Genomic DNA, 21,325 nt, shown 5'->3' on the forward strand with positions numbered 1-21,325 from the left:
GGCCTGCTTGAAAATTGGAACCCTGTTGTGGAGAAGAGCAGCCTAGACTCACGCAACTTGATTGGTGCCTGCTGCTGCTGCTGCTGCTGCTGCTGCTAAGTCGCTTCAGTCGTGTCCGTCTCTGTGCGACCCCATAGACGGCAGCCCATCAGGCTCTCCCGTCCCTGGGATTCTCCAGGCAAGAATACTGGAGTGGGTTACCATTTCCTTCTCCAATGCGTGAAAGTGAAAAGTGAAAGTGAAGCTGCTCAGTCCTGTCCGACTCCTAGCGACCCCATGGACTGCAGCCTTCCAGGCTCCTCCGTCCATGGGATTTTCCAGGCAAGAGTACTGGAGTGGGGTGCCATTGCCTTTTCCGATTGGTGCCTAGGTGCCTGAAAGAAGACCCGGCTACCATGTCCCTGCTGCAGAGAAGCCTAGATCCCGAGAAGACGCTGGGCCTGGTGGATGTGCTCTACACTGCGGTGCTGGACCTCACCCGCTGGAGGGCAGGGAGGTGGGTGTCCCTGCCGAGGAGCAGTGTGACCACTTACAGGGTCATGTGAGCTCATGTCACTCATAGTATGTGAGTAAATAAGGCAAGAAGGGGAACTTTGGGTCAACTTGTTATTTGGGAATAATTTCAAGCTTACAGAAAAGTTGCAGGAATAGAACAGAGAATCGCCCTTTATTTACCCAGACTCCCCAGTTTGTGAACACTTTTGCCTTCATTTGTTGTATCATTTCAGAGTTAAGTCCATCAAAAGGATTTTAACCAAGCTCACATTCTCCCTATGAACTCAGAGCAGAAAGGTGTTTAGAAAATTTACTTATATCTTGCATTAAATTTATTTATATCTGAAAGTGCTGACAGTTGCAAGATTATCTATTTGTGAATAAACTTTAGAACTGGTAGAGACCTTGAACATTTAGCCACAGGCCCTCTGCATGTCTTCATTCCTGAGCACACAGAGGCCCAGAACAGCAAGGTGACCTAACCAGGGTCACTGCAGCCATCACCTGCCCAGCTCCCCACCCCATGCCCTTTCCATCTCTAGGACTTTCTTTCAGTACTGGAAAAAAATGTGCAGAAAACTTTGGAAGTAACAGCCCTCTGTTCTTGGCACTGTCTGTGAATTACCTTCAAAGACAAGCCGGGCTGCCTTGTGTCCCTGGGTCCTGCCCACTCACCCCTCTCTGCTGTGTGGATTAGTCTGTTGACCCTCTGCTGGATCTGCCAGGCTCCCCTGTCATCCAGGGACACAGCCGACCTCTGCCAAATGCATCTCCCATGCTAGACTAGGCGTGCTTTGATCTCCTGCGTTGCAGTCAGAGGGTTTCACTCAAAAATCCTCATGCCAGAATCCTACTGTAGTTTTCATGGCCCTGTGTTAGACACGGTGAAAGTGAAAGTGTTAGTTGTTCAGTTGGCTATGGTAGATGTTTTATAATAAATGTAGATAGTAAGAGCTTAAATTATGTACTCTTAAAACTTTGGGATGTTTATGAAATAAATGAACCCAGTTCCAAACAAAGAGGTCTTTTCATTCTTAAAGTCTTTCTTGAACACCAAAGCAATCCCATTTTATTGTCCAGTTTGTATATTTGTCTTTTTTTAAAAAAATACATTTCCCTTTCAATAGGGAACAAGCTTTACCCTGCATACAGATCCAGCTTCAGAGGGAGATCTGTGATTTTGGAAATCAGGCTGACTTGCCTTCTGGGAATGGGAACAAGTCTTCAGGTGGCCTGCAAAAGACATTCTCCAAGCTGACCTCCCGGTTCACCAAGAAAGCCTCATGTCCCAGCTCGAGCAGCAACACGAGTTATTCCATTCCAAATACCCCTTCCAAAAACATCTTCATAGCCGGGTGTTCGGAAGAGAAGGCCAAAATGCCCACTAATATGGATTCAAGGCTACAAAGCATTTTGAACATTGGTAATTTCCCTAGGACTGCAGACCCTTCACAGTCAGCTCAGAATTCCAGTAATCACATGGCCAATGGTTTTCTCCTGGAGAGGCGTGACAACTTCCTGCAAGGGGATGATGGCAAGGATGAGAAGGGTATGAATTTGCCAACCGATCAGGAAATGCAGGAGGTGATCGATTTTCTCTCGGGCTTTAACATGGGCCAGTCACACCAGGGCTCCCCGCTGGTGACACGGCGTAACTCTGCTGCCACAGCCATGGGGACTGAGCAGAAGGCAGGAGCCATGCAGCCACAGCAGCCATCACTGCCAGTGCCCCCACCACCGCGGCCACCCCAGGCCGGGGCGCACACACCTCTGACACCCCAGCCGGGCCTGGCACCTCAGCAGCAGTCCCCAAAGCAACCGCAGCCCCAGGTCCAGTACTACCAACACCTGCTGCAACCTGTTGGACCTCAGCAGCCCCCGCCCCAGCCCCGGGCCCCTGGGAAATGGGTACCTGGCTCATCCCAGCAGCCAGCGCAACCCGTCGGAGCTGGTCTGTCTCCCCTTGGCCAGTGGCCTGGCATATCTGATCTCAGTTCTGACTTGTACAGCTTGGGTCTGGTGAGCAGCTGTTTGGATGATGTGATGTCGGAGGTTTTGGGACAAAAGGCACAGGGACCTAGAAATAACACCTGGCCAAACCGTGACCAAAGCGATGGAGTCTTCGGGATGTTGGGAGAGATTCTGCCTTTTGACCCTGCAGGTATGTGAGCCCCCTCCCCACCTTGGAGTTTTAGCTTAAATAGTATCACCAAGGACTTTATAGGGCCTGTCTGCCATGGCCTTCCTCGTGGGAGGCAGTGACTTAATCCCCTTTAAAGACCCTTTCTCACCGTCTGATGGCAAGTATGGGGCGGCTCCAGCAAAGGGAGGAAGGAGTAGTTAGAATGAGTCTGAGAAGGTAAGTGGAACTATTTTCTTACTTTGTAGACGACAGAACTGAGGCTGAGAGAAGCTGAATGACTCAAAGTCCCATTAGTCAAGAGGGCTCGAATCTGAGCCCTCCCATTCATGGCAGCCAAAATGACTGGCCCTTCGTGGGCTTCTTTTTCCCTGATTACAGAACCTGTTCTGCGATTCTCTTTTGCTTGAAGTCTAGAACCCCTGAAAGGTGGTAAAGCACCCTCCTATCTTCATAGAATTTGGCTTTTCCTGGCCTACATTGTGAAAGTTCCCCAGAGTTATCTTAGGAAATTAGAAAAAGAATTTAGAAACAAAACAAAAGTAAACTAGGAGGAGGAGTTAAGGATAAAAGTTGTTCTACACCTGAAACTAAAATGATATTGTAAATTAGCTATACTTCAATTCCAAAAAAGGATAAAAGCCAAAGCTAAATAAATTTGAAAGAAAAATATAGTAAACATTATAAACAAATCTAAAAGAAGGGTCTTTAGAAAACCGGTAAAATAGAGAAGCCAATTTATTATAATCCTGATTAAGACAGAGCAAAGAAAAACAAGATTAGGAAAGAGAAGGATAGCTACAGATATAGGAGAGATTCAGAGAAGGCAGTAGCACCCCACTCCAGTACTCTTGCCTGGAAAATCCCATGGATGGAGGAGCCTGGTGGGCTGCAGTCCGTGGGGTCGCCGAGAGTCGGGCACGACAGAACGACTTCACTTTCACTTTTCACTTTCATGCACTGGAGAAGGAAATAGCAGCCCACTCCAGTGTTCTTGCCTGGAGAATCCCAGGGATGGGGGAGCCTGGTGGGCTGCCGTCCATGGGGTTGCACAGAGTCGGACACGACTGAAGCGACTTAGCAGCAGCAGAGGAGAGATGAAAAGAACTTTAAGGGTTTCCCTGGTGGTTCAGTGGTAAAGAATCCACCTGCCAGCGCAGGCAACACAGGTTCAATCCCTGATCTGGGAAAATCCCATGTGCCCCAGAGCAACTAAGCCTGTGTGCCACACGACTGAGCCTGTGCACTGTAGAACCTGTGCTCTGCATCAAGAGAAGCCACCGCAATGAGAAATCATGCACCACAGCTAGAGGGTAGCCCTTGTCGCAACTAAAGAAAAACATGCATGGCAACAAAGACCAAATAAACTATTTAAAAAAAACTAATTTAAGACATTATCACATATGATGGGATGACACCATACTAGAAAACTGAATGGAAAATAGAATCTTTTCTCACAAAACATATATGATCAGAATTGCACCGAGTAGTGGAAAACCTACCCAGTCTATTCCAGGAAAAGAGATTGGAAAGGGAGTTATGAAGCCAACATGATTTTACTGTAAAAACGTAACTTTTTATGAATGTAGATAGATGCAAGAATATGTAGCAATATATCAAAGGAGTTACATCTGGTTCACTTTAGTAGTATAAGATAGTTCAGTCTAAGGAACTCAGCTCCTGTACAGTAATCTGTTATTTCACCCAGTAAATGAGAAAAATTCAGCAGAAGATGCCATCAAGACATTTGGTAAAAGACACCAGCAGTTCTTAAGTAAACTCAAAACATGAATAGAAGGAAATGTCTTGAATATGAAAAAGATTATCTACCAGTAGCAAGTAGTACTTTGTACAGTGAAATAAACTCATTCCAGTTAAATCAAGACCCAAACAGTGTGGCAAATGATACTACCAATACCATGTGACTTTGTCTTGAACTTTCTGGCAAATGTAGCAAGACAAAAACAAAGGAAATAAGTGGTATAATATGCGTTAGAAAAGAGATTAAAAAAGCACGTCTCTGGGACTTCTTCCCTGGTGACCAGTGGCTAAGACCCCGAGCTCCCAATGCAAGGGGTGCAGGTTTCATCCCTGGTCAGGGAACTAGACCCCCATGCTGCATGCAAGGTACAAGATAAATAGATACAAATTGATCACTTTTTACTCTCATTTAGCAAATGTTATATGGAAGTGAAAAATAATGACCAGAAGAGATTTCCGACCAAGTGTACCCAGCATTATCTAAAATTAAAGGAAAGGAATTTTTCCTTATGTCTTCTCAGAATTCCTCATACTGCTGGCATGTGCTCTTTTGTTCTTGCTCCCCTTGTGTGGGTGGATGTGGGGCCCCTACGTTGGGGAAGGTCTTATGGTTCCACGCTGCTATGGAAGAGCAAGCTCCTCTAGCCACCACCAGTGGGGGCTGGTGTGGTACATTTTTCAATCGCTGAGAAACAGTGTGTACATTTTTTGACAGTCCTATAATTAAATCCAGAGTATTAATGGTGTTTGGCAGAACTTTATCATCTTTAATCTCTTCTGGGGCCCGAACAGCCTGTATGTCATTAACCTAGGACTCCTACTAGCTTTTCCTTCTGGATATCCCTTTCTTACCTTCAAGTCCTTCATGTAGCTTCCTGCAGATGTCACCCCATCAGCATAAGGTCTATGTGGCTCTTAAATAGATGGGGAAACAGTGGAAACAGTGTCAGACTTTATTTTTTTGGGCTCCAGAATCACTGCAGATGGTGACTGCAGCCATGAAATTAAAAGACGCTTACTCCTTGGAAGAAAAGTTATGACCAACCTAGATAGCATATTCAAAAGCAGAGACGTTACTTTGCCAACAAAGGTCCGTCTAGGCAAGGCTATGGTTTTTCCAGTGGTCGTGTATGGATGTGAGAGTTGGACTGTGAAGAAAGCTGAGCACCAAAGAATTGATGCTTTTGAACTGTGGTGTTGGAGAAGACTCTCGAGAGTCCCTTGGACTGCAAGGATATCCAACCAGTCCATTCTGAAGGAGATCAGCCCTGGGATTTCTTTGGAGGGGATGATGCTAAAGCTGAAAGTCCAGTACTTTGGCCACCTGATGCAAAGAGTTGACTCATTGGAAAAGACTCTGATGCTGGGAGGGATTAGGGGCAGGAGGAGAAGGGGACGACAGAGGAGATGGCTGGATGGCATCACTGACTCGATGGAAGCGAGTCTGAGTGAACTCCGGGGGTTGGTGATAGACAGGGAGGCCTGGCGTGCTGCGATTCATGGGGTCGCAAAGAGTCGGACACGACTGAGCGACTGAACTGAACTGAACTGAACTGAACTGAAGGGCATTCTGGAAGGATGAATTCCAGAAGGTGCCCTTTCAGGCAGGGGCAGCTAGAACCGAGTGCGGCCTCTGCACAGGCGCACGCAGCCCCTGCGCGCCCTCTTGTGGCCATCTTCGTGCAGTGCACACATGGCAGCTCCCAGAGAGAGCAGTCTAAGGATTGAGCCCTGGTATCTTTCCCACCTTGAAGCTAGAAAGTATTCACTCATGAGTCACATTCAGTTTGTGACCTACAGACATTTTTATACTGTGTCTTTTTGTTTGACTTTCTCTAAATGGCTTCTTTGCTGTTTTTCTTCCACTGGTACTGGCCTGCACATCCTTGCTCAGTTCTGTCCAGTATGTTTCCATCCACCTCTTCATACTTTCATAAATTTCACCCTACTCACTATCACTCTTATGATCTTCAGGCTGAATTAGCAGGTCTGCCTTCAGTATCCAGGAGAATATTGGATCAGACTTGAGCCCAAGGGGGAAGACCAGGTATTCTCTATCTGGCTGACCCTAATGCTTTGATAACTTTCAGGTTATCTCTTAGTTGAAGTCATCATCTGCTCCTCTTAGTTGTTAAGTATGTAGCTCCAGACATTGGAAATGTTTAAAGTAACTAGTGTTTGTCTTTCAAATTTAGCCTTGGCTACAGCAGACCTTTTTATTCTCTGTCTTTGTGCACATTCAGCTTGCCCTGCCCTAGGCAAACCCCTTCTCACAGTCCCTGTGCACACACCATTCCCCATCTTCAGACCTGTGTGCTAAAAGCCCCACCTCAACCACAGTAGGCTTCTGAGCAAATTCTACAGCCCACTCTAGGCCGCATGCCTGGCAGCCCCTCACCACTCGTCACTGTGTTTGTCAACAGGACACCCTCAGAAGGTAGGGAAGGAAACAAAGAGGCCAGTTTGGCCCCCAACCCTGTTTATTACTCTGTCTTAACACAGTGGGTTCAGATCCCGAGTTTGTGCGCTATGTGGCAGGAGTGAGCCAAGCAATGCAGCAGAAACGGCAAGTCCAACATGGTCGCCGCCCAGGCAACCCTCGGGGCCACTGGTCACCCATGGATGATGCCCATCGGACCTGGCCGTTCCCAGAGTTCTTTGCAGAAGGGTGAGTGCTGGGTGTGTGGGCGGGAAGCTGAGTTTGGCATCTGGGCGTTCTGCAGGGGACCTTGGTGTATACTCTTATCAGGCCATTCATTTCTAGGCCCCCTTGTGAGAGAATGGCACATGGTCAGATCTTAGGAGTCAGAGTTTCGTGACTGACTAGAATGCCACGTGGCATGTGGTGTCCCTGTACATACACCATTGGTATGAATTGATGATTTCTGAGACAGGCTCTTCTGCCCTGAACAAAGATCTTATTTGGTCGTGTTTAGGACATAATTGCCTATTCAACACAGCCTTTAGCTGAAATGAGCACGGTGATGAAACCTGTGTCATTTATGGAATGTGATCCTTATAGCCTACAAAAAAAAAAGGTAAAGGTGTACAGTTTATGGATTTTCATCATGAAGACCTTTGGGGGAGTGATTTTTTTTTAACACCTCTTATTGCTCCCTGACTAATAACTCCGCACAGCTAAAGACCATCTCAGCTTTTTGTTTGCTCAGACATGAATTGCATATATACACCACAGCTTCTGAGGCATTTTTAGAGGAAGGAGAGAGACAAGGGACCACTATTGGGTTGTGAGATAAGAGCAAGGAAAGGACTGTTCCCTGAGGGCTGGGGTGGGGGTGGAGGTGGGCCTGGCCTCGGGCTGTCTAGCTGGGGTCCAGGCTTGCTGCCTGAGGCCTGGCACCAGCTTCTCTCTTTGGCTTTCAGGGATGGCCTGCACAGCGGCTGGGCGGGGGCTCAGGGAGACTCAGCCAGCTCGAGTGATGAGACATCCTCTGCCAACGGAGATAGCTTGTTCTCCATGTTTTCAGGGCCTGACCTCGTTGCTGCTGTCAAGCAGAGAAGGTATGAAGAAATCTTTAAACCAAAGAACAGAGGGTGCATGAATGTGATCCACAGCTTAGTCTTCTACAAAGCTCAGTAGCCCCATTGTTTCCAGGTACCCATGTTGAGAGAGGGAGAGGACCTCTTCCAGTACTGTCTTGCTGAAGCTTGGGTGGTGATGTAAAGTTGGGCTGAGTTTTTACTGGGAGAACAGTCTCATGCTCATGGTAGCCCAAAACACCCGTATGACAGGCTAAGAAGTATTACAGAGAGCAGGGTCTGCTGAGGCTGGTCTGCACCTTGTAGGGGACAGGGCTTTCTGTGGGAGGAGCAGGGCCAGGACAGCCAAGTTCTGATCAACTCACCAACAGGCTTTGCAACCCCAGACATGGGCCTGGCCCCCTCTTACCCTCAGTTTCTTCATCAAAGGTGGAACTGGATAAAAATAACCTCTGAATGGTATTTCAAAGTTGGAAAAAGCAGTTACAGAGTATATTTGGAGCTAAAGTTTTCAAGTATAAGTGTTAGTTGCCCAATTGTGTCTAATTCTTTGCAACCCCCATGGACGGAAGCTCTTTAGGCTCCTCTGTCCATGGAATTCTCCAGGCAAGAATACTGGAGTGGGTTGCCATTCCCTTCTCCAGGGGATCTTCCTGCCCCAGGGATCAAACCCAGTTCTCCTGCATTGCAGGCAGATTCTCTACCATCTGAGCCACCAAAGGCATTATAAGTTTTCAAAAGTAGTCACAAAAATGAAAACGGACCCTGAAATAAGAGAAGAATTTGTTTAGAAAGAAATGGAGAGACTGTTGTGGGTGTGAGGAAGCAGAGGCCTGCCAGGTAAAAAGGACATGAGCAGGAATAGAAAGCACATGGGGTCGCCTGGGCGTCAGAAGTCATGGCCTCGTGTGATAGGACCAGGGTCCGTCGGATAAGAGTGGGGAGCAGGTAGATGAAGATGGAAGGGTACCTGAGTCACGCAGACTCGGATGTACAGAGGAGTCACTGTGGTGTTGGCAGTGATTGCTGACCCAGGCTGGGGTGCATTCTCATGCCTGGCCCTGGGCTTGGCATTCACATGCGTTTCCTCACTTAATTATCGCAAACACTGTGTGTGTTTACTAGGGCTATCATATCAAAGAACAACAGACTAGGGAAGTTTTTAACAGCAAGGATTTTTCTCCTAGTTCTGGAGGCCAGAGCCTGAGATCAAGGTGTCAGCAAGGTTGCTCTCTTCTGAGGCCTGTCTCCTTGCCTTGCAGCTGGCCCTCTTTCCCCTGTGTCTTACGTGGTCTTCTCTCTGTGCACCTCTGTCCGGATCTTCTTTTCTTATAAGGACAGCAGTCATGTTGGATTGGAACCCACCCTAATGACTTCATTTTAACTTAGTTGTTTAAACAACGTATCTCTAAATGCAGTCACACCCTGAGGTACTGGGAGTTGGGGCTTTCACGTATGAATTTGGGGGGGGAGGGACACCTTCATTTATTCTGTAGCTCCTGTTATGTACCAGGCTCTGGTGATAGAGCAGCAAATAAATCAAAGTCCCCTTCTTCGTGAAACTGATATTCTACTGAAGGAAGGCCGATAAAAAAATCCAGTATGTTGGTTTGGATTAGGTTCTATAAAGAAAAATAAAGCGGGGTCTGAGGGCAGAGAATGCAGGGGACAGGTGGATTTCCTGTGTTCCAAATGAGAGTCAGGGAGGCTTCTGATGAGCAGAAAGCTGAACAAAATGATGGAGGAAGTGGCAGTGGGGTATGTGGGAGAGAGAAGAATCAAGGGTGAGATGCAGGGTTTTGGCCTGAGCCTCTGTGTGAAAGGGGGGTGTCATGGACCCTGATGTGGAGGCTGTGGGAGGAGTGGGAGCCTTGAGGAGAAGTGCAGACTGGAAATCAGAGAGGCTGGCTAGAGGTCCAGCTAGTCACCACTTCAGCAAAGGCTGCTGCTGTGCACCGGAGCGCTGATAGACTGATTTACCTGGCTGGCTGCTGCTGCGTCTGCTTTTTTCCTTCCACTTAATAACACATTTTTTCATGTTAGTGGTAAAACTAACAGCTGTTTTTTTTTTTTTTTTTTTTTTTTTTTAAGTCATCTGTCTCCAGTGCATGGTAGTCAGTCAGTCTGTATCTATTGACTACCTTAACAAAAGGCTGGAGCTGGCAGACTCAGCAGCTGAAGCGGCTGGTGCCAGTCCTCATGCCCGCCACCCCCCACCCCCAGCCCAGCCCTGTCCCGGCCTCCAGAAGGGTACCACACCATGGAGACCCACCTTTGCCCCCTGCACACAGTGGGCCCAGGGCCTCCCCACCCAGAACCAGGGCCTAGAGACACCCACAGCAAGCAGCTAGGTGTGCCCTGGAGGGGGCCGGGTGGCAGGCAGCTGCGGCCTGAGCTCTGGGCTCTTTCAGGAAGCACAGCAGTGGTGACCAGGAGACCAGCACGCCGCCCTCAGCGCCTCTTCTCACCGCAGCGGAGGACGTGAACCAGGTATGTGGGCCCTGCTCTGGCCACACAGGGCTGGCTTCATGGGTACGGACCACGGGCAAGGTTCCAAACCCTTAAGTTTTAAGAGTTGTGTGGGGTTCTTTGTGGTGAACAACTCTTCCTATGGTTTTTGTCTAAATGATCAGCCATCTCAGCAGACTCAAGAGCCACGTGCAGAGGAAGTTCTGGGGCTGTGCTGTCCAGAATGATGGCCATTAGCCCATGTGGCTACTTAAGTTGAAATGACCTAAGTGTAAAGATTGAGTTCCTGAGTTGCGCCAGCCACATGTGGTGAGCAGCTGCTGTACTGGGTGGCATGGATGGAGCGCACCTGAGGTTGCGCGCTCTGCTGGGCGGCGCTGCTCCAGGACTTTGGGAAGGGCTGGGTCTTACACCCTGTTTCCTTGGTGGGAATAAGGACCGGAGACCGGGGGAGGTGGGGAAGGAGGATCAGTTGCCAGAAATGCCACTAAGAATCGTCTTCTGTCTCTCAGGATAACAAAACCAAAACGTGGCCGCCCAAAGCCCCCTGGCAGCACCCTTCCCCGCTGCCCAGCACCCTGCCTGGCCCAAGCGCACCACTCTATGCAGTCGCCAGCCCCGGCAGCCAGTGGAGCGACCCCATGCAGATGCTGCAGTCCCCGGTGTGGGCCGCCACCAGTGACTGCAGTGCCGCCTCCTTCGCCTACGTGCAGCCCCCGCCGCAGCCCCCGCCCCCACCAGCACACAAGGCAGCCCCCAAGGGCTTCAAGGCCTTCCCTGGGAAGGCTGAGCGCAGACCGGCCTACTTGCCCCAGTACTGACCCCGGGCCTGCCTGCCTGCCCGCCCAGAGCTTTTGGGGCCAGGGGCCCCAGCCCAGGGCTGACTGGCTGGCAACAGCCCCCCAGAGGACCAGTGTACCCCTGTCCCAGGCAGGGATCCTTGGGGATGGAGGTGGTTGGCAGCTCCAAGCCTTTAAGGCCTGGCTTCTCAAAACTCTGGAGGCATCAGACACCTGGAGGGCCAGATGAAGATGGAGTTTTCTGACTCTCCTCAGGGAGATGCCAGGGGATGTTTGAGTTTAATAAGCACCTCTGGTGATTCTGATGCAGGTGGGCCACTGGCCACACTTTGAGAAACACAGCTCTCAAGTTTGTAGACCCCACTGTGTGTTGGGAAGGCGTTGGGGCTGAAGGCTGAGAGCAAAACTGACCATTCTTCTGAAACCTTCCCTTTCCCTCCTTAACACGTTGAGTGATGACCACACCAATCACTGTATTTTATAGCTATTTTTCATATAGGTTTTTAGTTAAAATATCTCCTGCCTAAAATGCATTGAATATTTTAAGATAACAAATAGAGTGGCTGGAGGTTTTTCAACACTATATTTAAGCTTCTATGAACTGGGCAAAGGATAGCATATTTGTGATGAGAAGCAATCACCTGGGTTTTCTGTAGATGGACAGCCCCTCGCCACCCCCAGCAGCACCCAAGGGGTGTGAGCTTTACGGGATTTACAGAAGCAGGATCATAGCACTGATGGTGCGTGGAGATGAGCCTGCTGGCTGCTGCCCGTGTGCGGGATAAAGCTCCACCTTCTGCCCTCACATCTTTCCACACACGGCCAGAGGCTTCGACACGGTTTCCTAGCGTGGGGGTGTGGTCAGGGGGCTGCAAAGAGACACTTGAAATTGCAGTAACATTGTGAGCTGGCTCAAGACAAACCAATTAAGATGTAGATAGGAATTAATTTAAAAGTTTTTCTTTAAAGAAAAAAATAAACCACCTCATTTTCAGTTAACATGTGCTGTTAAATAGATAACATCCTGTGGATTTAGGGATATTTTTCCAGCCAGAATGGATCCAGAAGAATTGAATGGTGCTTAAATTGAGAAATAATAAATATATATAGACTAGACATATCCCACTGTATATTAATTGAGGTTACAGAAGTTCTTTATATAAAACTTATTTAAATTTTTCATATTTCATCTTTGAAAAAGTCTAATTGAGAAAAATCCATAATATTTTCTGGTATGAAAGTTTGACAGTATTAATATTTTTTTTTATATTTTCTTAAATCATTAAACCATTTTAATATATGTTAACTACTAATAAATGGTTTATTCTTTCTAACTCCATATAAGCTTTTCCAGCAAAGATTGTAATAACACAGTTATGTTCTCATTTTTCTATGAATATAAGTAAATTTATATTTAAAAATACCAAAAAGAATATATATATATATGATGTATGTAGACACACTAATTATAGAGGACCCTTAGGGTGTCTGAGCCCAGCCATCTGAATCTTTAGTACTGTGGTGCCAGGCTGTCTCCAGGCCTCGGGTGTTGTCTTTTGTGCTGAGTGGGGATGTCAGTGCTGCCTGTAGTCATGATCCTTTCACCGTGGGTTCTGAACATTCACCTCACCATGTTTACAGAGAACTATTTTGTACATAGACTTTTCAGGCACGTGCTCTGCACCGACCCTGCGTGGCTCTTGTCCGTGTTAGCTGTCACTGTGTGTGCGCTAACGTCTGTTGAAGTTATCTGTGGCTGTTTCCTTGTGAGATAGTTTTCTCCTCTCCTTCAGTAATGTGTCTCCAGTACCCCGTGTTTCGAGTTCTATTGTCCTGAAGTACCCTTGTTTTAATAGTGCCTCCCCAGAGACCTCGCCCTGGACAGAGGTCAGTCCTGTGTGCTCCAGCGCAGGTGACATCCACATTGCTAACTGCCACTTTCCAGTCTCTTTTTCTCAATTAAGGAAGACATTTTGTAATTGCGTCTCCATGGGCTGTGAGACTGTGTGAAGCTGTTTGTGTAGTCTCCTTGTGGGTGCTGTGTTCTCAGCACCGCCTTGCTTTGAACACTGGTAATTCCAGGTGCTGCGCTCGGCAGAGGGGTCTCGCCAAAGCGCATGTGTGTGCGTGTGTGAGTGTGTGTGTCCTTTGTGTGGCCAGGCGTGGCTGCCTTGCTCGTGTGACTAGTTACAACGCTTCCAAACTGGAACTCTACATTTTGTATCTTACTTTTAAAGCTCCTATAAGTAAAATAACTATTGGCTTTATTAAAATATACCTTTAATAATTTTTGGATCTCTGTCTAAAATGAACTGCAGCAGATAATCATGCCAGAAGCCCTGTCTGATTCATTACTTTGAAAAGCTGCACACGAATAGGTTTTCAGGTCAGCCTGTCCTCTGATTCTGAGCCCTTGCAAGGGCTTGTAATACCTTGTAATACCTCTGGGGGTATTAGGATAAGCCGGGGCAGGGGGGTGCTGGCATACAGAAAGTGGGACAACCTACCACATCTCTCCTGTTGGCTTCCCTGAGGCCAAGCTGAAAGGGCCTCTGTGTGGTCAGAGCCACTGTTGTGGTGAAGAATGCAGACTCTCCTTGGGTTGTGGTCTGCCAACACACACATTCCACCAAGTGTGGGCACTTGTGAGCTGCCCAGCCAGCCTTTCCAAGAGGCAGACCCAGGCAGGAGGTCTCCCCTAACTCCGCCAGACACCCGCCATGTGGCAGACCCTCCCTCACAGGGACAAGAAGGACTCGTTGCACTGGGTGGAGCCATCCTGCTGCGGAGAAGGGAAGGCTGTACAGTGGGAACCACCGAAGGAGCGGGGGCTACAGGGGAGCCTCAGCTCATCGTCACAGCAAGACAGCATTTGGTTGGAACTTCTCCATGAACTTAAGAAAACGGGGTAAATGAGTATGAATATATAACCTACAGTACAAGTACCACTCTGGCTTCTTTCTGCGGAAACTCCCAGAAGCTGAGCACGGGCACATTAAATACACCTCAGGACAAGGTTACTTAGTAGCAGCCATGCTGTATGAGTATTGCTAAGGAAGACACTGAAAGTTCATATTAAAATGCTAGCCAGAACATTTTATAAATGGTAAACATAACATTTATAAATGTAAATGGTTATAAATGTAACCATTTATAAATTGCATAAAATGTGAACACATTTTATTCGTATGTGTTCCTATTTAACATTAATACCCAGTGCTGTTCTCCAGGCAAGAATACTGGATGGGGTTGCTGTGCCCTCCTCCAGGGGATCTTCCTGACCCAGGAATTGAATCTGAGTCTCTTACATCTCCTGCATTGGCAGGTGGATTCTTACCACTAGCACCACCTGGGAAGCCCATATTCTTGCCTGGAGAATCCCATAGACAGAGAAGCCTGGAGGTCTGCAGAGAGTCGCAGAGTCAGACACAACTGAAGTGACTTAGCACACACGCACTCACACACATGGTCCTGTTCACTGAGTTCTAATTGACAACAGTGGTGGAGACAGGAGTCCTGTAAACCCAGCTCCGTCCTGAATGGGTGGGGACGGAAGCAGACAGATGTTCACCAGAGCCTCAAGATGGTCCCTGGGGGCTTTGGCTCAGCTGAGAAATGGAGGACACACAGGCAGGTCCTTATGAGGCTGGTGACCCTCCTTTTCCATCTGGGGTTCCTGGGAGAGTGGGCATCCAGCTCTGGGGGTGTAGCTGAAACTCTGCATCCCAGCCATGGTTCTGGGAAAGGACAGCCCACTCTGTGACCCTTCTCGTGATCTGCTTCCTGATGTGGATTCAAGAATAAACCCTGCCAAAGGTCAGCTCCTTGATTCCCAAAAAGATGTATGTGGACAAGTGACTGTCAGGGTCTCAACCACATGTGCCCAGGAGTCTGAGGAACCTCTGGGGCCAGGCTCTTGGAAGTAACACAAACAGATGGCCTTAGGATTCACAGGGGTTGGCTGGCTGGGCCCAGGCCTCTGCTTGTCTGTGAGGGGTCTTGTATGTGGGCCTAGGTGAGGAGGAAGGATTGTTTCCCAAGTGTCACGTTCATTTCAACATTTACTATTGTCACGCTCCTTGCTAGGATAGGAGCCAGGCTGCATAGAAAATGAAGTCTCTGCCCATAAACTCCAGAGAAGGCAATGGCACCCCACTCCAGTACTCTTGCCTGGAAAATCCCACGGACAGAGGAACCTGGTAGGCTGCAGTCCATGGGGTTGGCAAGAGTCAGACACAACTGAGCGACTTCACTTTCACTTTTCACTTTCATGCATTGGAGAAGGAAATGGGAACTCACTCCAGTGTTCTTGCCTGGAGAATCCCAGGGACGGGGGAGCCTGGTGGACTGCCATCTATGGGGTTGCACAGAGTCGGACACGACTGAAGCGACTTAGCAGCAGCAGCAGCAGCCAGTGTTCTTGCCTGGAGAATCCCAGGGACGGGGGATCCTGGTGGGCTGCTGTCTCTGGGGTCGCACAGAGTCGGACACAACTGAAGTGACTTAGCAGCAGCAACAGCCCATAAACTCAGTCTTTTAGGGAAGACAACTCCCTCTTTCCCATTCTTGGTAAGAGATACATATTCAAGCACTCTGCTCAGGCAGAAATCCTAGAAGACATTTTTGATCTTTTCTACTCTCCTCTTTCACTTAATTAGCAAGTCCTACAAGCGCTACTGTGGTCTTCCCTGGTAGTTCAGCCCGTAAAGAGTTCGCCTGCAATGAAGGAGACTCCAGTTCGATTCCTGGGTCGGGAAATTCCCCTGGAAAGGGAAATGCTATCCACTCCAGTATTCTCCACTCCAGTATTCTCGGGCTTCCCTGGTGGCTTAGACAGTAAAGAAACCGCCTGCAATGCAGGAGACCCCGGTTCAATTCCTGGATAGGGCAGATTCCCCTGGAGTAGGGCATGGCAACCCACTCCAGTATTCTTGCCTGGAGAATCCCATGGACAGAAGAGCCTGGAGGGCTACAGTCTATAGGGTCACAGAGTCGGACACGACTGAGTGACTAAGCACAGCACAGCACAGCACAAGTGCTTCTGCAAGCATATTTCAAATCCACCAAGTTCTTACATCTCCACTGCCATCAACCTGGTCCTCCCCATCTCCTGCCTTTCCTTCTCAGGCCTAACGTCTCCTGGACACCCCTGCTACCTCAAGGAAGCCTACCTACGGTGCCCACGTGCCTGGGCCTTTCCATCAGTTCTGTCCGGCCAGAGCTCAGCCTCTGCCCGGCCTTGTTTAGGACTCCGCCATAATGTGTGTTTGCACACGTCCCTCTCGCCAGAATCAAAGCCTCAGTAGAGCAAGGAGTCAGTCTTGTTCATGGCCACAAGTGCAGGGCGCAGAATACCGCGAAGCAACTCCAGATGATACAAACGAAATGAGGTGCCGCAAAGGCCAGAGGCAAATTCTAATACAAAACCAAAACACAGAACTAGACTTGAATCGGTTTTCACATCGGGCTAAAAGAATACACAATGACCAGGGTTTGTACTAGAGCCGCAAGGAAGGGCTGTTTAGCTCTTTACCAAGTACAGAGTTTTCTCTTACAGTGAAAACCTACGCCCATGTGCGGAGAGGAAATATTTTTTAAAGACGTAACTGGATTCACCAGGAAAATCTGGCGACATCCCAAAGCGACAGAACTCAGCTCAGCAGGCAAGCACCACGAGCACGGAACACGAGCTCCGAGCCTCCTGGGGGCGCTGACTCAGCCATCCGGGTTTCTCTTAGCCTGCGCACGCGCAGTCTGCCCCGACCCGGAGTCTGCGCACTTTCGCGCACATGTCCATCCCAGACGTGCGGGTAGAGGCGTCTGCAAGTTCGCCGGTCAGGAGCCGGCGGCTGTCTGAGCGCAGGGACATGCGCACACGTGCACCCCCGGACGTGCGAGCCCACACGCAGACGCGTGCGCACCCCCGCCCGCTCGCTACCTGCGCTGGTCCCGCCTTCCCTGTGCTTAGACGCGTGCGCACCGCCCCTCTGGAGAGCGTGGAGGGTGCCAGGGGATTCGCGGAGTTCCGGAGAACCGCGACTCCTCACCCTTTCCAGGTCACCGTGACTCAGCATCCTCGGTGGGTGCGCCGCCTCGGAGCAACTCCCGAAAATCCATCGGCGTGTATCGCCCCACACCCGACCTCCTTCACACTCGAGCCCCAGAACTGCTGCTACCCTGTCCCGGAACCTCCCTTTGCCCTTGTCCTGGTGATCTCCTGGTCTCCATGCCCTGCCTGACTCCTGTCCAACGGCCCTGAATTGAGGCCTGACTTAGGTCCACCCTTTAATCCACCCCTCTATCTCGGTTCATAGCATTTTGCCGAGGGCATTTGAACGTGCCTGGCTCTGGAGCGGTCTACTGAACTTTGAGAGCCAGGTTTTCTTTGGATGGTGGTTGTCAGCCCCGGGTCTGGATGCATAGAACCCTCTGAGAGAGCCACTTCTGAACACTGGTACTGTGCGGTTTGCAGACAGGGCTTGGCTCAGCATGCGGAGACGATTGTGGGGATGGTGATAGAAAACAGGTTTAACTTTCATCTGTATATGGTTTAGTCACTAAGTCGTGTCCGACTCTTGCTCCATGGGCTGTAGTCCACCAGGGTTCTCCGTCCATGGGATTCTGCAGGCAAGAATACTGGAGTGGGTTGCCATTTCCTTCTCCGGGGGATCTTCCCAACGCAGGGATCAAACCCAGGTCTTCTGCACTGCAGGCAGATTCTTTGCCGACTGAGTTATGAGGGAAGCCACTTTATCAATATAAATATAAAATTACCTTAATATTTTTCCAAACTGCAGACCTCACCCTACTCCCCAAGGTTTGATTAGAGAGGCTTCCTCCACACCCCAGTGTCTGATCGTTGCCCTCTCCCCCCCCCCCCCCCCCCCCCCACTGCACCTTTCCTGGTAAGAATCTCCCTACTGCCCTACTCAGATGCTTAGATCCAGTCCAAGGGGAGCAGTGTTGATCCAGTGTTTGTATTCTCCTACCTCCCTGACTTTGCCTATGCTGCTGTTCTTGCCTTTGGAAATGTCATTCTTGGCCATTTCCTCTTGTAAAATTCTACCCTGTCAATCAGATTTACAGGCTTAATTGATGTGCAAATAGAAGGTGGGGGAGGGGTGATGGAGAGGGCCTGAAAGAATTGCCTGCTTCTTCTCCTTCCCAGTACCCTTTCCCCAAGGCTGAAGAGTCAGAAGTGGCCCAGGACAGGGCCAGGGCAGGGTTGTGATTAAGAACAGGGTTCAAGACTGGGGCAACCTTGAACTGATTCTCTTCTTGGTTTAGCAGAATGGCTGTTTTCAGATTTCTTAGCTTGTCTGTTATGTGGAGAGGATAAGGGATATCACTCATGGGGTGCTATGAGGGGTATGTGGCAGAGAATTTAGCGCAGAGCTCTGCATGCGGTAAACTAGCAGGAGCAGGAAACTACCCATACTTTCCTGCTAATATAGAAAACCCACGTAACTGGAACTTCAACGTACAATGTTAGAATATTACGGGGAGATCTGAGAATAGGTGGGAAATCTAGAATAATTGAAGCTGCTGGGAATCACAGAGGCCAAACTGCTGGAGGTGTACATTATAGAATGTTAAAAAGAAGATGAAACCTCTAAAAAGGTAATCATTGGAGGCCTTGCCTCCTTCCTCTTTAGGACCTAAGCTGCTCCTGTGGGTTTCAGGTGAATGGAAGTGGACATTGGGGAGGATAGTGTGGCAGGGGGCAGGTGAACACCCATAAAATCTTTGGAAAGATTGGGAGTTGTAAATGACAGCTTAGCTTAGAACAACAAGATGAGGGGAAATCAGTGGTTCGTACTGCAGCTGCAGACTGAGGTGGCCTGGCCCCTGGAACTTGGGTGATGGGGTTCACTCTGCCATCTCTCTGGAGGTCCTTCTCTTCATGGTCTGTCCTTTCTGACAGGCAGCTTAACACTACAAAAAAAAAACTTGAGTTTTTCCTACTGGCTTTGGGTCCCTGTTTGGCTGTCTTGGGCTTCCCTGGTGGCTCAGATGGTAAAGAATCTGCCTGTAATGTGGGAGACCCAGGTTCAGTCCCTGGGTTAAGAAGATCCCCTGGAGAAGGGAATGGCTACCCACTCCAGTATTCTCACCTGGAGAATTCCATGGACAGGGGAGCCTGGTGGGCTACAGTCCACAGAATTGCAGACAGCCGGACACGACTGAGTGACTTTCACTTCTGACTACTTAGGTCATGTGTTCATCTCTGGCTTAAGTCATATGTTCATCTCTGATTCAGTCAAGGAGGCAGAGGAAGAAACCCAAGGGTGAGAGGTAGTGGCTTTGGATCAAGATAACAGATAAACAGACGTCTACTGTGATCACTGAAAAGAGCCTGCTTGAGAAAAAGGGAGGCAGTGGCTCCTACTGTCGAGAGTCATCAAAGGAATCATAGAGCAAGTGGATGATATGGGTAATAGCTACTGAAACTGGCCTTCCTGTTGGATAGAGTTCTGTTCTGAAACACAGGATTGAGGGTTGAGAGTGCTGTTCTGTGCAGATAGCTGGTTGGATGGGAACTCTGATTGGAGGGTTTCTCAGAAACTAGTGGAACAGATGCTGTTCAGCACTGTCAGGGTTCTGCTGGATATGGGAAGCCCATTTAAACCTCAGAGTTGACAGGTGACCCAAAACTCTGGACAAATAAGGGCCATGTGGCAGGGCTGTTCCCTGCAAAGTCCTGTGACCATCTCTTCAATCTCTGACCCCTCTCTCTTTTCCTTATCTTTAGGAACTCAAATAATTCTGGGCAGACAGAGAAAGGCCAGAAGTGGCAGTGACAGCATGGTACTGGGAGGTAGGTCAGAGGAAGATCTAAGCCTAGGACTGCAGCAGGACAGGGCACACTCCTGGATGGATGGTGTTTCTGGGGGAACTGGTTGATGGAGAAGCTCAATTTGAGTGCACAGTCCTTGGGCCTCTTCTCTCTGACTACATTTACTCCGTCTTACCCACACTCTCCTCTAGGCTCATGACTTCAAATGCTATCTATTCACTCATGACTCCCAAGTTTTTCATCTTGCCTGAACCATCCCTCCTCATACTCCAGACATGAACACCCAACTCAACACCTCCACTTAGATGGCTAATAGGTTTTGAAAACTTGTCAAAAATAAGGTAATGATCTTCCCTGTAAAACTGGCATTTCTCCAAGATGCAATGGCAATTCCATTTTTCCAGGAATTCGGCTAAAAAAACCAGATGTTATCATTGACTGTTCTTTTTCTTTCTCTTACTTCTTCACTCATATATACAGATCACCAGGCCCAACTCCTCCTACCTTGACACCTTCATTCCTGGTCTGCATTCTTGCTGTAGCATCCTGTCTGTTGTCCTTACTTTCATGCCTACTGAATTGTTGGTCTGATCCTTTGGTAAACATGTCAGATGGTGCCCCCCCTCCTTTGTTTAAACCTTTCAATGGTTTCCCATCTCTGTGGGAATAAAACTCAAAGTTCTCACAATGACTTCTTGCCTTCCTTCCCTCTCTGACCTCATCCTTTCACTCTCCCCTCATTCACGCCGCTCCAGCCACACTCGCCTTTTGCTGTTGCTAAAATATCAGCGTGCTTTCCTCAGGAGTTTTGCAGCTGCTCTTCCCTTTGCCTGAACACTTCTCCCCCAGATATCCAAGTGGCTTGCTTTCTCACCTTCAGGCTTTTGCTCAAATGTCACCTCCTTAGTGAGTTTTGCCTTGACCATTCTGTTCAGAATTGCTTCCTCTATTTCCAGCACTCTTTTCAGTTTTCCTTTTCTCAGTAGCACTTACCAGCATCTGATAAGCCATATATTTTACTTGTCACCTAAGCAGCCCGAACACCTGGAACACTGCCTGTAACACAGAAGGTGTTGGAGGGAGTTAAGTGAATTAATGAATGAACGAATGAACGAATGAAGCAGGCAGGAGCTCGGCCTCTGTTCCCCAGTCAATTCCAGGCAAAGGCTGGTGGAGTAGCAGCAGTCCAAGTGGCTGCCAGGTAGCAAGGAGAGAAGAGCTGAGGTCCCGGATCCCCGGCTGGCTGTGGGCTTGGTTGCCCCCGGGGCGCGGACGGAGAAGCGGGACGGGACGGGGCGGGGCCAGGGGCGGGGCGGGGCTGGGCGCCTGCGCCATAAAGCTCGCCGCGCTCCGGGGCTCTCC

At 49.0% G+C, this 21,325-nt stretch overlaps 1 protein-coding gene across 9 annotated transcripts in view; it reads left to right on the top strand.

Annotated features, from left to right (window-relative positions):
* GARRE1 (granule associated Rac and RHOG effector 1) overlaps window positions 1-13,455 on the top strand; it is an 81,079-nt gene extending 67,624 nt beyond the window's left edge. For 8 of the 9 annotated variants that reach the window (XM_042231957.1, XM_060398482.1, XM_060398483.1 and 5 more), the window contains 6 exons: window positions 371-496; window positions 1,623-2,656; window positions 6,899-7,064; window positions 7,781-7,918; window positions 10,309-10,387; window positions 10,879-13,455. In XM_042231957.1, the coding sequence (XP_042087891.1) occupies window positions 371-496; window positions 1,623-2,656; window positions 6,899-7,064; window positions 7,781-7,918; window positions 10,309-10,387; window positions 10,879-11,187 (1,852 nt within the window). In that variant the 3' untranslated portion in view covers window positions 11,188-13,455. Of the gene's footprint in view, window positions 1-370; window positions 497-1,622; window positions 2,657-6,898; window positions 7,065-7,780; window positions 7,919-9,159; window positions 10,389-10,878 lie in introns of those variants that run through there. The other variant, XM_042231958.1, reaches the window with a different exon arrangement.
* The last annotated feature ends 7,870 nt before the right edge of the window (window positions 13,456-21,325 follow it).

The sequence above is a fragment of the Ovis aries genome, chromosome 14 (assembly GCF_016772045.2).
Source record: "Ovis aries strain OAR_USU_Benz2616 breed Rambouillet chromosome 14, ARS-UI_Ramb_v3.0, whole genome shotgun sequence".
In the NCBI taxonomy this organism is placed as follows: domain Eukaryota; kingdom Metazoa; phylum Chordata; class Mammalia; order Artiodactyla; family Bovidae; genus Ovis; species Ovis aries.